This window comes from Oratosquilla oratoria, chromosome 17, assembly GCF_046742065.1.
Source record: "Oratosquilla oratoria isolate Oo_2021 chromosome 17, ASM4674206v1, whole genome shotgun sequence".
Lineage (NCBI taxonomy): Eukaryota > Metazoa > Arthropoda > Malacostraca > Stomatopoda > Squillidae > Oratosquilla > Oratosquilla oratoria.
Window position 1 is genome coordinate 27,552,205 of NC_134793.1, and position 11,788 is coordinate 27,563,992.

The 11,788-nt window shown below is 52.5% G+C and overlaps 1 protein-coding gene across 1 annotated transcript; it reads right to left on the minus strand.

Annotated features, from left to right (window-relative positions):
• Positions 1-6,466: 6,466 nt before the first annotated feature.
• Positions 6,467-8,804, minus strand: LOC143034249 (uncharacterized). The gene is made up of 2 exons (XM_076200184.1): positions 8,679-8,804; positions 6,467-7,142 (listed from the first exon to the last, which is right to left on the minus strand). The coding sequence occupies exons 1-2, from the start codon at positions 8,802-8,804 to the stop codon at positions 6,639-6,641; spliced, it is 630 nt and encodes a 209-aa protein (XP_076056299.1). The 3' UTR covers positions 6,467-6,638.
• Positions 8,805-11,788: the final 2,984 nt, after the last annotated feature.

Below are 11,788 nucleotides of genomic sequence, written 5' to 3' on the forward strand. Positions count from 1 at the left end.
CAGGAGAGTGGCAGTCTCCTACCTTCCTCGTCCTGGTGAAGCACGCTCCCATTCGCCGAAGCACTGCGTCAGTGGTAGGAAAGGTTTCGTAAAATTGGGGTAGGGGGGGGGGACCACCATGCTGAGCAGATGCCCATGGGCCAAGCTCGTGATCCATGTGTTTCCTAGCTAAGTCACCCTTTGTCATATCTACTAGAGGTCGTGAAATCTCGGCAAAGTTTAGGATGAATTTCCTGTAGTATCCCCCTAACTCCAAGAAGGAAAGCAGCTCCTGACGCGCTGGCTGTGGGAAAGCCTTGATGGCTCGGATCTTCTCTGGTTGAGGCTTGATCCCATCCTGGGAAATTACATGCCCTAGGTATGTGAATTCTTTCTGGAAGAAGTGACACTTCTCCAGCCGCAAAGAGAGGCCTGCCTCTTGTAACCTCCGAAGGACATCCTCAAAGTTCTTGAGGTGGTCGTCCCAAGTGGCTCCCAGAACAATGATATCGTCCATTTACACCATACTAACCCCTAACAGCCCCGTCAGTTCCTGATTCATCACCCTCTGAAAAAATGATGGGGCGTCTTTCAATCCAAAGGGAAGAGATGTGAACTTATGATGACCCTCGGGCGTCGAGAACGCAGTCTTCTCGCAGCTGCTCTCCACCAGTTTGATCTGGAGATATCCTTATTTAAGATCTAATTGTGAAAATATGACGTTGACCCTGAGACTCCGCAACATCAAGTCGATATGGAGGAGAGGGAACCTATCATCTACCACGTTTTTGTTTAGCGCCCGAAAATCGAGACAAAGGAGAACGGTTTTGTCCTTCACAACAGGGATCGAGATGGACGGATGATCCCCTTATGGAGCATGCCATCAATCAGTTCCCGGATTTCCTCTCTGAATTTCTCAGGAATGGGGTAAGATTTGCAGTATACAGGCGGCCCAATGGTCCTAATATCATGGAAAAAAGTAAGGCGTCACGGTAAGTGGGTCATCTGGTAAGGCAAACACATTGCCGTATTCTACTACAAAAGCGGTCAAAGCTAAACTCTCCCTGCAATTTGGGATGGGGAAAAAATCCTTACTTCCCGTCGTAGCTTATCATCCCGTAATGTATCCACTTCCTCGGTCGTCTGCACTGTTTCCACTGATACGTCTGTTCCGCCATCTACCAACGTGATCTCCCCTAAGAGGGTAAGTTCCCCAACTACGTGATCTTTCTGGATCTCATGGGCGTCGGGTCCTAAGTTCAGTAACGGGACTTTGTACCAAGCCTTTCCTTCTTCCGTCCTGAGCAGCTCCACTAATCCCTGGCATAGCTTGTATGCTCTAATACCAATCCTAGTGTTCCGCCTGAGAAACCCGATACCGATTGAGCCTCGATGGGAACGTGGCTGCCTCGCTTACCCACTGATGGTTCTGTCTCTCCTCACACAAGGCGAGCATTGGTGTATGAGGAGCACTCGTCCCTGCAAGGATTACTGGCATATCGTTGCCTTCAATTTTGAATATTAAAGGACGGGATGTTAAACTCACTCTGTGGGCCGATAGAAAATCGAAACCCAGAATCAACCTAGTTGGAAGGCCCTCTGCAGGGATGCGGAAGAAAGTGCTTAAACAAGAAAACCACTGGACTAAACCTTAAAGTAAATTTGCCAAGATTGGGCATCTCTGAAACATCCACCACTATGATTTTGGTTGTGCCCACCTGGAATCTTTCCGCGTCAACGGGTAGAACACACTTATGAATAAGAGATACCGCTGCCCCTGTGTCGAGGAGAGCGCGAACGGACTGGGTGGCATTTGACCCAAACAATTTGACTGCCACCATGGCCAACCTACCTCCAGCGCTATGAACGCTGGGAAAATCTACGTGGACAATTTCCACGTGTTTTCTATGCTCCGCAGTTATTTTGAGGCAGACTTCCCTCTGCGCGAGAAAATTTTTGACTGGCCATTTTAAAAAAAACCAGACTGGCCTCCGTTTCTCATATGACCTGCGCCGCTGCAGGCATGGCAAGGCGTGCTTGTCTGGCCACGTGGGCGAAACACAACTTTGTAGTGGTTTACCACTAAAAGTATATTTTTCGGGGGATGAATCTGGACACTTGTGCTTATACATCGGGGGTAGCCATCATGTCCCGTGTTGGCTGCCCTTAAGGTCCGAAGTATCTGAAGATCATCAATGAAAGAAACTTTCATCGGCCAGTGTTTAACAGATTCCAAGAAGATTCCAAGAAGAAAACAAAGAACACGGCAACTGCCGATAGACTAAGTAACTGCGCATGCGCATCGCGAGTCGTGGGCAGGGAAGGCCATGATACCTCATTAACCATAGCAAGCAAACTCAACAAGGCAGAAGGCCTGGGAGGAGGGGGGGTGAATATGTAAGTGTCCAGATTCATCCCCCGAAAAATATACTTTTAGTGGTAAACCACTACAAAGTTGTGTTTTCGGTGGAAAGAATCTGGACACTTGTGCTTGCATCTGAAGCGGCTGGCTGGGAGGAGCCTGAATGCTGTGGGGAGTAATGCCGATCCTGCCCCAGAAAAGTAACCTAGGAAGAGATGCATAAAAACGATATATAAAACATAAGTTTATTATGTTTAAATGATCGTGTAAAAAGGGGGTTATAGATCAGAGGCACTGGTAACCTTTCCCAAGAGGGAGAGAGGTTTCCGGTACGCTGTACCCACTTCCTATGGTATGCGAGCTAATTCCTGTCTCTTCACTTGCCCCCCCCCCTCCCTTTTAGGAGAGAGAGGTGGATTGCTGACCTAGACTCTGAGAGGTCGGAGGGTGTGGAAGCCCATCCACCCAGATTCTGTACCTTATCCACCGAATGGGTACGGAGGAACGCGAGCGAGGCTGCGAGACCCCTAATCGCGTGTGCTCTTGGTGCCTTACCCGGGTCTGCTAGGTTGATAACCTTGCAAAGCAGGGCGGCTATCGCTCTAGCCTTGAGTGGTTTGAGCGACGTGGAATTGTAGAAAAGGTGCTCCGGGCTAACCCGTGGTGTGTCACGTAGGTAGTCTCTGTAGGCTGCCACGGGGCACAGAGGGAGAGGTCTGCCACCCTCTAAGAGAGCGGGAATGGTGATGGGAGCGATTAGGCTCTCTGATGTCTCATTCTTAGCGAGGAAGGCCGGAGAGGGTGACAGTGTAAGAGAGGAACCGTCCTTAGCCAGTTGAGAGAACTGAGGGTGTCTGGTGAGTGATGCTAGCTGAGAGGACCTGAATCCTGTAGCTAGGGCGATGAGAAAGAGTGCTCTCATAAGGTAGCCCGCACTGTTCAATGGAACAAGACGGGTCTTTAAAAACTGTAGCACTTTGTGGAGCGACCATTTTGGGGTGACCCTACGAGAAGGTGGGCGCTTAGCTCTCAGACCCCTGAGGAGCAGTTTTAGTGCCCTGGTGTGCACCCTGATACCCAAGCTGAACTTGAGCGGGTCTGCAAGGGCCGAGTGGTGGGAAGCTACCGTGGAAGGCGCTCGGTTGGTGCTGTTGCCCAGCCAGGCGAGGAAAGCCAAGACGCCTGTGAAACCAGCTTCACTTTCTCCCTGGTGAGGAAAGACTGAAACCTCCGCCAGCATGACTCATATTGAATGATGGAGGAGGGTCTGTGAGCGGCTATCATGGTGTCAACTACGCTAGGTGGAAAGAGCGAGGAGAGTCCGGCTTTGAGAAACACCAAGCGTGAAGATTTAAGGATTAGCGCAGCTGATCCGCTACGTGCTGCGCGAGGCACGTTGAGCCTAGTAGGAGCGGATTGGGGCACCAGTTGTGGAGAGTTACGTACCACGGCTGAGCCTTCCACAGTAGAGACACCAGCAGCATCTTGCCTCGGTAGCCCCTGAGCTTGCTGATGGTGTGTACCAGCATCTTCGTCGCCGGGGGAGGGAAGAGGTATATGTAGTCCCACCTGTTCCAGTCCACTGTCAGCGCGTCCGGGCCTCCTGCCTGGGTCCGTACCGCTAGTGACAGGAACTGTGGTAGTTGAGTGTTGGTGGGTGACGCGAAGTTGTCTAGGCACAGTCTGACTGCTTTGTCTGGTAGGCTGGGTTCGTCCTGAAGGAAACGGAGGACCACCCAAAGTTCCCTGGTATTTAAGTGTGCCTCTCTCAGTCCTGATGGCCAGGGGCCGCAACTCTGGTGGCCCCGATCGGACTGGTACCCCTAGCCCACGTGATGCGTCCGAGGTGATAGTGAGGGAGTAGAGGGGTGGTAGCCAGGGTACAGCGGAACGCCACGAGGCGTGGCTTAACCAGCCACGCAGTAGCGTGTGCAGGACGGGAGGGACAAGCTTCTGTTTGTCCCTGTGCGTGGTAGGTATGGCCGCGTTGACTTCCAGCGTGAGGCGGCGGTGCATGAGGCGACCCAGGGGGAACGCGAAGTTGAGAATCCCGAGCAGCGTCTCCCACTGCCGTCTGGAGAGTGTGTGGGAGAAGGCGGCTCGGCGAAGGCTTTTGATAGTCTTCCTGATGTTGTTTTGCGACAAAGACAGCGTCGCTATAGTCGTATCCCCTTGGATACCGAGCCACTCCAGCTGTTGTGAGGTGTACTAAGGAGGACTTGGGCAGGTTTAAGAGGAAGCCCATCTCCCCTAATACTCTTATAGCTACCGATACGCTCGTTAGTGTCCTCTCTCGAGAGGGAGAGTATACTAGCCCTTCGTCTAGGTATACGAGGGTCGCCGCCCCTTGGTCCGCGAGGACCGAGGTGACGATCTTCGAGAGCTTTTTCTACCACACCCTTCTCCACCATGGGTCTGATGTGGTGGAAGACGTCTGCTGAGACCTCGGTATCTGGGGGCGTACGACGTAGAGGAGGCAGCTGTTCTCAGGGCCAGGTTAGGTCGTGTTTGATGGTGTGGGCTGCCCTCCCATGGGAGGGCCATGCGTGGTCCCATCCCCGTAGGAAGTCCCTCACTGCCTCACTTCTCCCTTGGTTCCGCCTTGGTGTGCTGGGCGGTCTGGGGAGCTGTGTCGGTGGAGCGCTTGATATTGGTGGAGGAGGGCTGCTTACGGTGCCGTCTCTGTTGGCCCGGCGCGCCCCCTTTACCATGTCTCGACTGGTTCGCTCCACGCTGTTTGCTGCGTTGCGGAAAGGAGCGAGTGCCGGGACGGTTGCCCTTGTGCCCCTGTTGGCTGCAAGTACTCGGTCCGTAGCTTCCCGGTCGAACAGGTCGAGCGAGAGTGGTTTGGCCCTGATGACATTGTCTAGCCGCCGCGGGTACCGACTTCACTGCGGAGCGGCGGGAGTCGGCCCTGGCCTCGGCGAAGGCACGGACTGCGTGGGGTAGGGCTGTTGCTACTAGCGACGCCGTCTGCTAGCCCACTTCACTCAGGAGGTTCAAGGTGTCCCTGAGTTGACCGTCGGAGGCGGTGTGCACTTTGCTAGCCAGGGAGCGTAGAGCTTGTGTCAGGGTGGAGGTCAGTGAAAACACCGAGAGAGAGTGGGCCAGTTCTGTCTTGGCCGATTTCTCCTTAGTGGCCAGTTTACTCTCTGGCTCACTGAGTCTGGACGGGAGCGAGAGAGCATCGGAGGTAGTTTGCATACCTCGCCAAAGTATCCTGGGTAGAGCAGGGTCTACACAAGATGGGCACAGATGGTAGTGCTGGATGTTTAGATGGAGCGGACTTAGTAGAGAGAGAGGCCGTCTTAACCAGTGCAGACGCGTCCATATTTCTCCCCTTTGCCTCAGCGGGGAAGAAGGACGAGACGGGCATGCGAAGCATCGGTATCTCATGCTCTCTATACACGGGTGACACGTCGGCGGGGAACAGTAGAGGATTCATGAGCATAGCTCTGACAGCATCAAAGCACGTCTTTTCAATAAACTTTGGTTGCTGTGGTGTCTGCTCCGCCTGTGGCCAGGGTTTCAGTTTGTAGGATATACGCTGGTCACCTTTGTCGTCCGTAGAGATACTGATGAGGACGTCAGTCCGAATCACAAAACCAGATGGAGAGGTAGGATCCGGGGCAAGCGCTATCAGCTTTCCTCCTTCGTGTTTCGTCTACCACGTAGACGGTAGAGGGGCCCAGTTGTAAGGCACAAAGTTAGTTATAGGCTCATCTTCTTCCTCCCAGTCCGCGTCGTCATTCGAATGTGACAAGGCGAAGCTCGGTGAGGGAGGTGGAGAGGAGCGGGCCGGACCGGTAGCGAGGGCTTGTGCCGGTCCCGGGGCAGGCGGAGTAGTATGATACCACGGCTGAGAGGGTAGCGACTGGCGGATCAGGTTCAGTATCTCTTCCCTTAAGCCCGGCACCTCTGAGAGGAGAGAAAATTTAGGCCTCTTGGTGGCCCTAGGAGAGCGGGATCCGGAGAGTGACCATCTCCTGTGCCCTTTAGACCGTCTATGTCTATGGTGCCTGTCCACTCTCGATGAGGAGGGAGCAGACGAGGAGGAAGAAGGGGAGCGAGGTTTCCCGTTGCTCCTACTCTTATTCTTAGAACTGTGTTTCTTACGCAGCGAGGCCGGTGGGGGAAGAGACACTAGGAATGGGGAGAGCGACACTGAACTCGAGGAGAAACGGTCTCGGGTAGGCGAGGGAGTGCGCGCGTGAGGAGACGAGCGTGAACGAGGTGTGTCACAGTCCCGGGTAGGCGAGGGGGAGCGTCGCCCAGGCGAGGGGCGTAGCTCCTCATTTCACTGGTGTGGAGAGCGAGAGCGGCGGGTAGGCCGAGAGCTAGGACGGGAGTGGGAGTGGAGCCCCGAGGTGGAGCTTCTCCTAGAAATGGAGCGGATACGAGAGCGTGACCGTCTCCTAGGGGTAGAGTGTTGCCTTGCTTGAGATGAGGCACGCTCAGGAGAGGCAGAGGTGCCTCCAGACACCGTACGGGCCCTGACGAGACCCAGCTCCAGGGCCAGGGCTTGAACAGCAACCTCTACCCGCGGGCTGCCCCGCTTTTGTGCTGCCTTCTTCAGGTGCTGCCACACCGCCCGTAGGGACACTAGAGGAGGTGGAGCCGGTCTAGTGTCTTTAGGGTAGAGCCTCAACTGTTGCACCCAACACTCACACTGGGGGCAGGCGGTTGGGTCGTAGCGGAAGTCTACGAAACAGGGCGAGTGCGTGGAGCAGGCGAGGTGGCCGTCTCTAGCCACCTTAGCGGTGCAGCCATCCTGAGAACAGATCAGGTCAGCACCTTCTGCCTGAAAAGATAAAATGCACGGAGTTAGAAGTAGTCCACCAATGAAGGAGTGACTAACAATTCTAAAACGTGACTCGAGAGGTACGGGTTGCCCAAAACTCCGTACATCGACAAAAAACACCCAGAGGGTAACACCAGTATAGCTCAGTGGGCGACTGGTGTTGGTGAGAGCCGTGCCCCGGAACGGGGTAGTCACCCACGCTAGGAGGGTGGCGCGACCCGTCCCTCGCGGGACGGGATGCGACGGCAGTAGCCCGGCACGGGGGAGTGTGTGTGACGTGTCGGGCCAATGTTGTCCACCCTTGCCAAGAGGGGACAGCGGACAGGGTCCGCGTGGGTTCAGGGTGATGCTAAGATCACGAACCAAGTAGCGTAGCAAGAGCTACTATGGGGTGCGTGGAAGCACGCATCCACGAGTTCGGAGTACCCAGGGAACAACCGAACACGTACTCTCGAGAACGGGCGTAACTGGCTAGGAAACGTCGCGGTACCAACACCAGGAAAGCTCAGTAGGCGACTGGTGTTGGTGAGAGCCGTGCCCCGGAACGGGGTGCGTGGAAGCACGCATCCACGAGTTCGGAGTACCCAGGGAACAACCGAACACGTACTCTCGAGAACGGGCGTAACTGGCTAGGAAACGTCGTGGAACCAACACCAGTCAGTAGGCGACTGGTGTTGGTGAGAGCCGTGCCCCGGAACGGGGTGCGTGGAAGCACGCATCCACGAGTTCGGAGTACCCAGCAACACCAGGATAGCTCAGTGGGCGACTGGTGTTGGTGAGAGCCGTGCCCCGGAACGGGGTAGTCACCCACGCTAGGAGGGTGGCGCGACCCGTCCCTCGCGGGACGGGATGCGACGGCAGTAGCCCGGCACGGGGGAGAGTGTGTGACGTGTCGGGCCAATGTTGTCCACCCTTGCCAAGAGGGGACAGCGGACAGGGTCCGCGTGGGTTCAGGGTGATGCTAAGATCACGAACCAAGTAGCGTAGCAAGAGCTACTATGGGGTGCGTGGAAGCACGCATCCACGAGTTCGGAGTACCCAGGGAACAACCGAACTCGTACTCTCGAGACCGGGCGTAACTGGCTAGGAAACGACGGTAAAAACGAGAGGAGTCTACTCTGAAACAAACGTCCAGAGGTCCCCCAAACCTCAAAGGAAAACGGAGTACCCAGGGAACAACCGATTCCGAGGAGGGGGGGGGGAGAGACTGCTAACCCTAGTGTGGTGAGCACACACCCTCATCACACCAAGGAGGTCCCACGCACGGGCCTCAGGACGGCATGGGACAACAAAAAACACCCATTGTTAGAAAATGTGGTACGTCGAGACGACGGAACGCAAAATCTAACAACAGGATCGATAAAAAGAAAACGGAGGTTAATCTAGCGAGAGGGAAAAGAACGTAGGGAGTACACAAGTGGAACAACCCCGAAAGTTCTAAGTCCCCGCGCACAAAAAACCACAGCCGCCACATTTCTCTAACTCACACGGGAAAGATAGAGAATGGAAACGGCCAAAAACTTTTTCGGAACTTACCATGAAGAGGAGTGGGGTCGGACGAGAAGGAAGAGTGCTGCCTTCTAGAGGAGATGTCGACGACACGGTCCGAAAAAGCTTAATGAGGTATCGTGGCCTTCCCTGCCCACGACTCGCGATGCGCATGCGCAGTTACTTAGTCTATCGGCAGTTGCCGTGTTCTTTGTTTTCTTCTTGGAATCTTCTTGGAATCTGTTAAACACTGGCCGATGAAAGTTTCTTTCATTGATGATCTTCAGATACTTCGGACCTTAAGGGCAGCCAACACGGGACATGATGGCTACCCCCGATGTATAAGCACAAGTGTCCAGATTCTTTCCACCGAAAAATAGCATGCTTCGGTAGAGCGGCCCAGTTTCCTGGAATGGGTGTAGTAGGGGCGCCACCTGTTTTAGATACTAAGCCCGCGGTTCCGTTTCCACGTGTTCCTGTGTCCCCCGGTCCTGTGAGGAGAGTATGTGGCAGGGTATAGCGTCAAGGCCGAGTTCCCGTCACCAGAATATTCTGTTTTTATTGATAAGTTGTGCTGATGCACGTGATCAATGACTGCGTGGAGAACCCCGGTGATGGATGTCTCCTGTTCGCGAGTGAGGACAGTCGCGAACTGCTTTGGCATGACCTGTAATTTGTTTATGGCAACATAAAAGGCATGGTCTTCCTTGTCGGGGCGGTAAGCCGCGTACGACGCGACCATGTCAGTTAAGTGCAATGCGTACGAGGTGAGCGTCTCAGACTCGTACAAACGGCTGCTGATACTATCACCCGAAGCGGGGAAATGAAAATGAATAAATAAATAAATAAAACAAATACAAACTTAAAAACATACCAGACGTTGGGTTGCTTACCTCGAACTAACCCAGCGGACATCGCAGCGTGGCCAGCGAATTTCTACCGGACGACAGCGATCATGTCAGCGTCGTTCACCTCTGGGGTCCATCGTTGTTCCATCCAAGAGACTGAGCCACGTCTGCACATTGTAACGAGTAGGCAGGCCACTCATCGGGTGGTGAGTTATTCCCGTCGAAATAACAACGGAATGCCCGCTGTAGCCTGCAGTGCCTTGGGCTGATGACTAACGTGTCCAGTCTCCTGGGGTTTAGAATTACGTTTTGACATTGTGTTACCAAATTCGTGTTCCTTTTGCGTTCACTGAGTAGTCCTAACAGTGTTATTTGTTCTTATAAATATATTCACCGAGTTAAAATGGGTGCGTGTATTGAGCGTGTCGCCTCTAACCACCGCCGCCGCCACTATGGTAGTTCGTGACACGAGGGTGAGGCGTACTAAAACACAGAGTGGCGCTGTGCTTGTTTTATTATAATTACTGGTTGTGGTGGAGCACAATGTCTTTTTACTAGAGAGGAAAAACAAATTACAACAGATTACCTTTGGTATGGACGCGCTGCAGGGTACGTCCTGGGTGCACCAGTATCATCACCTAACTGCCTGGCACCTCAAGCCCACGCGACTCTACTTGCTTCCTGGCTGCCCGATTGCCTGGGCACCTAACCAATCATCTCCCAGATTAATAATCACGTGACCCAGCCCGGTCACCGTAGGGTGAAGTTAACTTGGCTTGGAGACGCGGTGCCAAGCGCGGGTAACTGAGATACAAGGTTGCCTGGCGGGCGCGGCACCACGTAGCGTACACAAAGGCACGAGGTGTACAGAGAAAGCCCACGTGGTGTCAGGGAGACAGACGCCCGTGCTAGGCGCCAACTCACCACAATATCACATACAATTGGTCAGTGGAGGAAGTATCAATAGTGTTATCAAACATCATTTAATCAATTGATTGCCTCAGGACTTCCTTGCTCAGGTACCTGACCAGAGAAGAGAGTTGGTGCTGCCTGGATAGGGTAAAAGTGGGACATTATGATTATAGAATGTGGTGCTTTGCGTATTCTGTATAGTAGTTGCGTCTGGGGCATCTGGAGTCTACAGTCAGTCTAATTTTGTGTTGCTACTTTTTTTAATGTGTGGTGATGACCTGAATGTAGTTGTGCCAATGTGGTTCTTATTTGTTTTGAGAGCGGTTTCTATCATGCTGTCAAATAAGACAGCAAAATACTTGGCCTTTACAATTTTTGAAAGACGGCTATACTAGTGTGATCCTTGGGGAGGCTGATGAATTCATCCTGAATTTGCAGAGAAAGATAGGATACAATATAGCCATCTGTTTGCTAAATTTTGTGAAGATGCTGGTTGGCAGCTGTATCAAATTGAGCAAATAACTTATATAAAACATAGAAATTACTTCCACATCAATTGACAGAAAAACAGAACAGTCAAGCATGGTGTCAAATAATTGAAACGGCCTTTATTAATGGGAGCATGGACTGGTGTGTGGAAAGCTTCAAACTGATCTTTCAAAATTAATCTTCTAGACCAGGGGTATCAAATTCATGGCCTGCAGGATGGTCTTAAGTGGCCCGTAAGATGACGAGATTTTTCAACTCGAGTTACTATAATTGTTATAACTGAGGAAAACGTAATCAAACTGTTAAGATGAAACATAATTACTTGCTTTATATTCATTTTATCTATTTCATTTTATTTTATTTTATTCTATTTTGCTTATTAATTTTTAATTTATATTGTCCTCAAGACCATAGCCAGGTGCATAATTGGCCCTAAAGGATACGAGTTTGACACCTCTGCTCTAAAGCCACTAATCCCACAGCATGATGATGTTCTTCAAACTCGATTAAATTATCTTGAGAAAGGTTGCTGGGTTAGGCCCTGTAGTACATACACATACCAAGGGCTTTTTCCCCCTTACAAGGGAGGTAGCCAAATTAAAAAGGCATAATTCCACTCCCATCCATTCCATCCCCACCCACCCCACTCCCATTCATCACCCCCCCCTCCCTCTTTCCTTGGCTCCTCCTGAATGCTGGATCATCCCTGTATCTCACCCACTGCTCTGGGTTAGAAGCAATGCAGCATGACACAGCACATCCACAGCAAGGCCACTTAATCTAATCAGCGACTCCTCTCTCCATTCCTTCATGCAGAAAAAAGAGAATATAGGGAGAAATCCCCTTAGGCTGCGTCAAAATATCATTCACACACAACCACTCCTAACACCCCACCCCACCCCAATCCCA

Excerpts from the sequence above, each read along its gene's own strand:
- LOC143034249 (XM_076200184.1), bottom strand. The coding sequence starts at position 8,804 with ATGCGCATCGCGAGTCGTGGGCAGGGAAGGCCACGATACCTCATTAAG. Across the intron at positions 7,143-8,678 it reads CGACCCCACTCCTCTTCATG|GCAGAAGGTGCTGACCTGAT; the intron begins GTAAGTTCCGAA and ends TTATCTTTTCAG.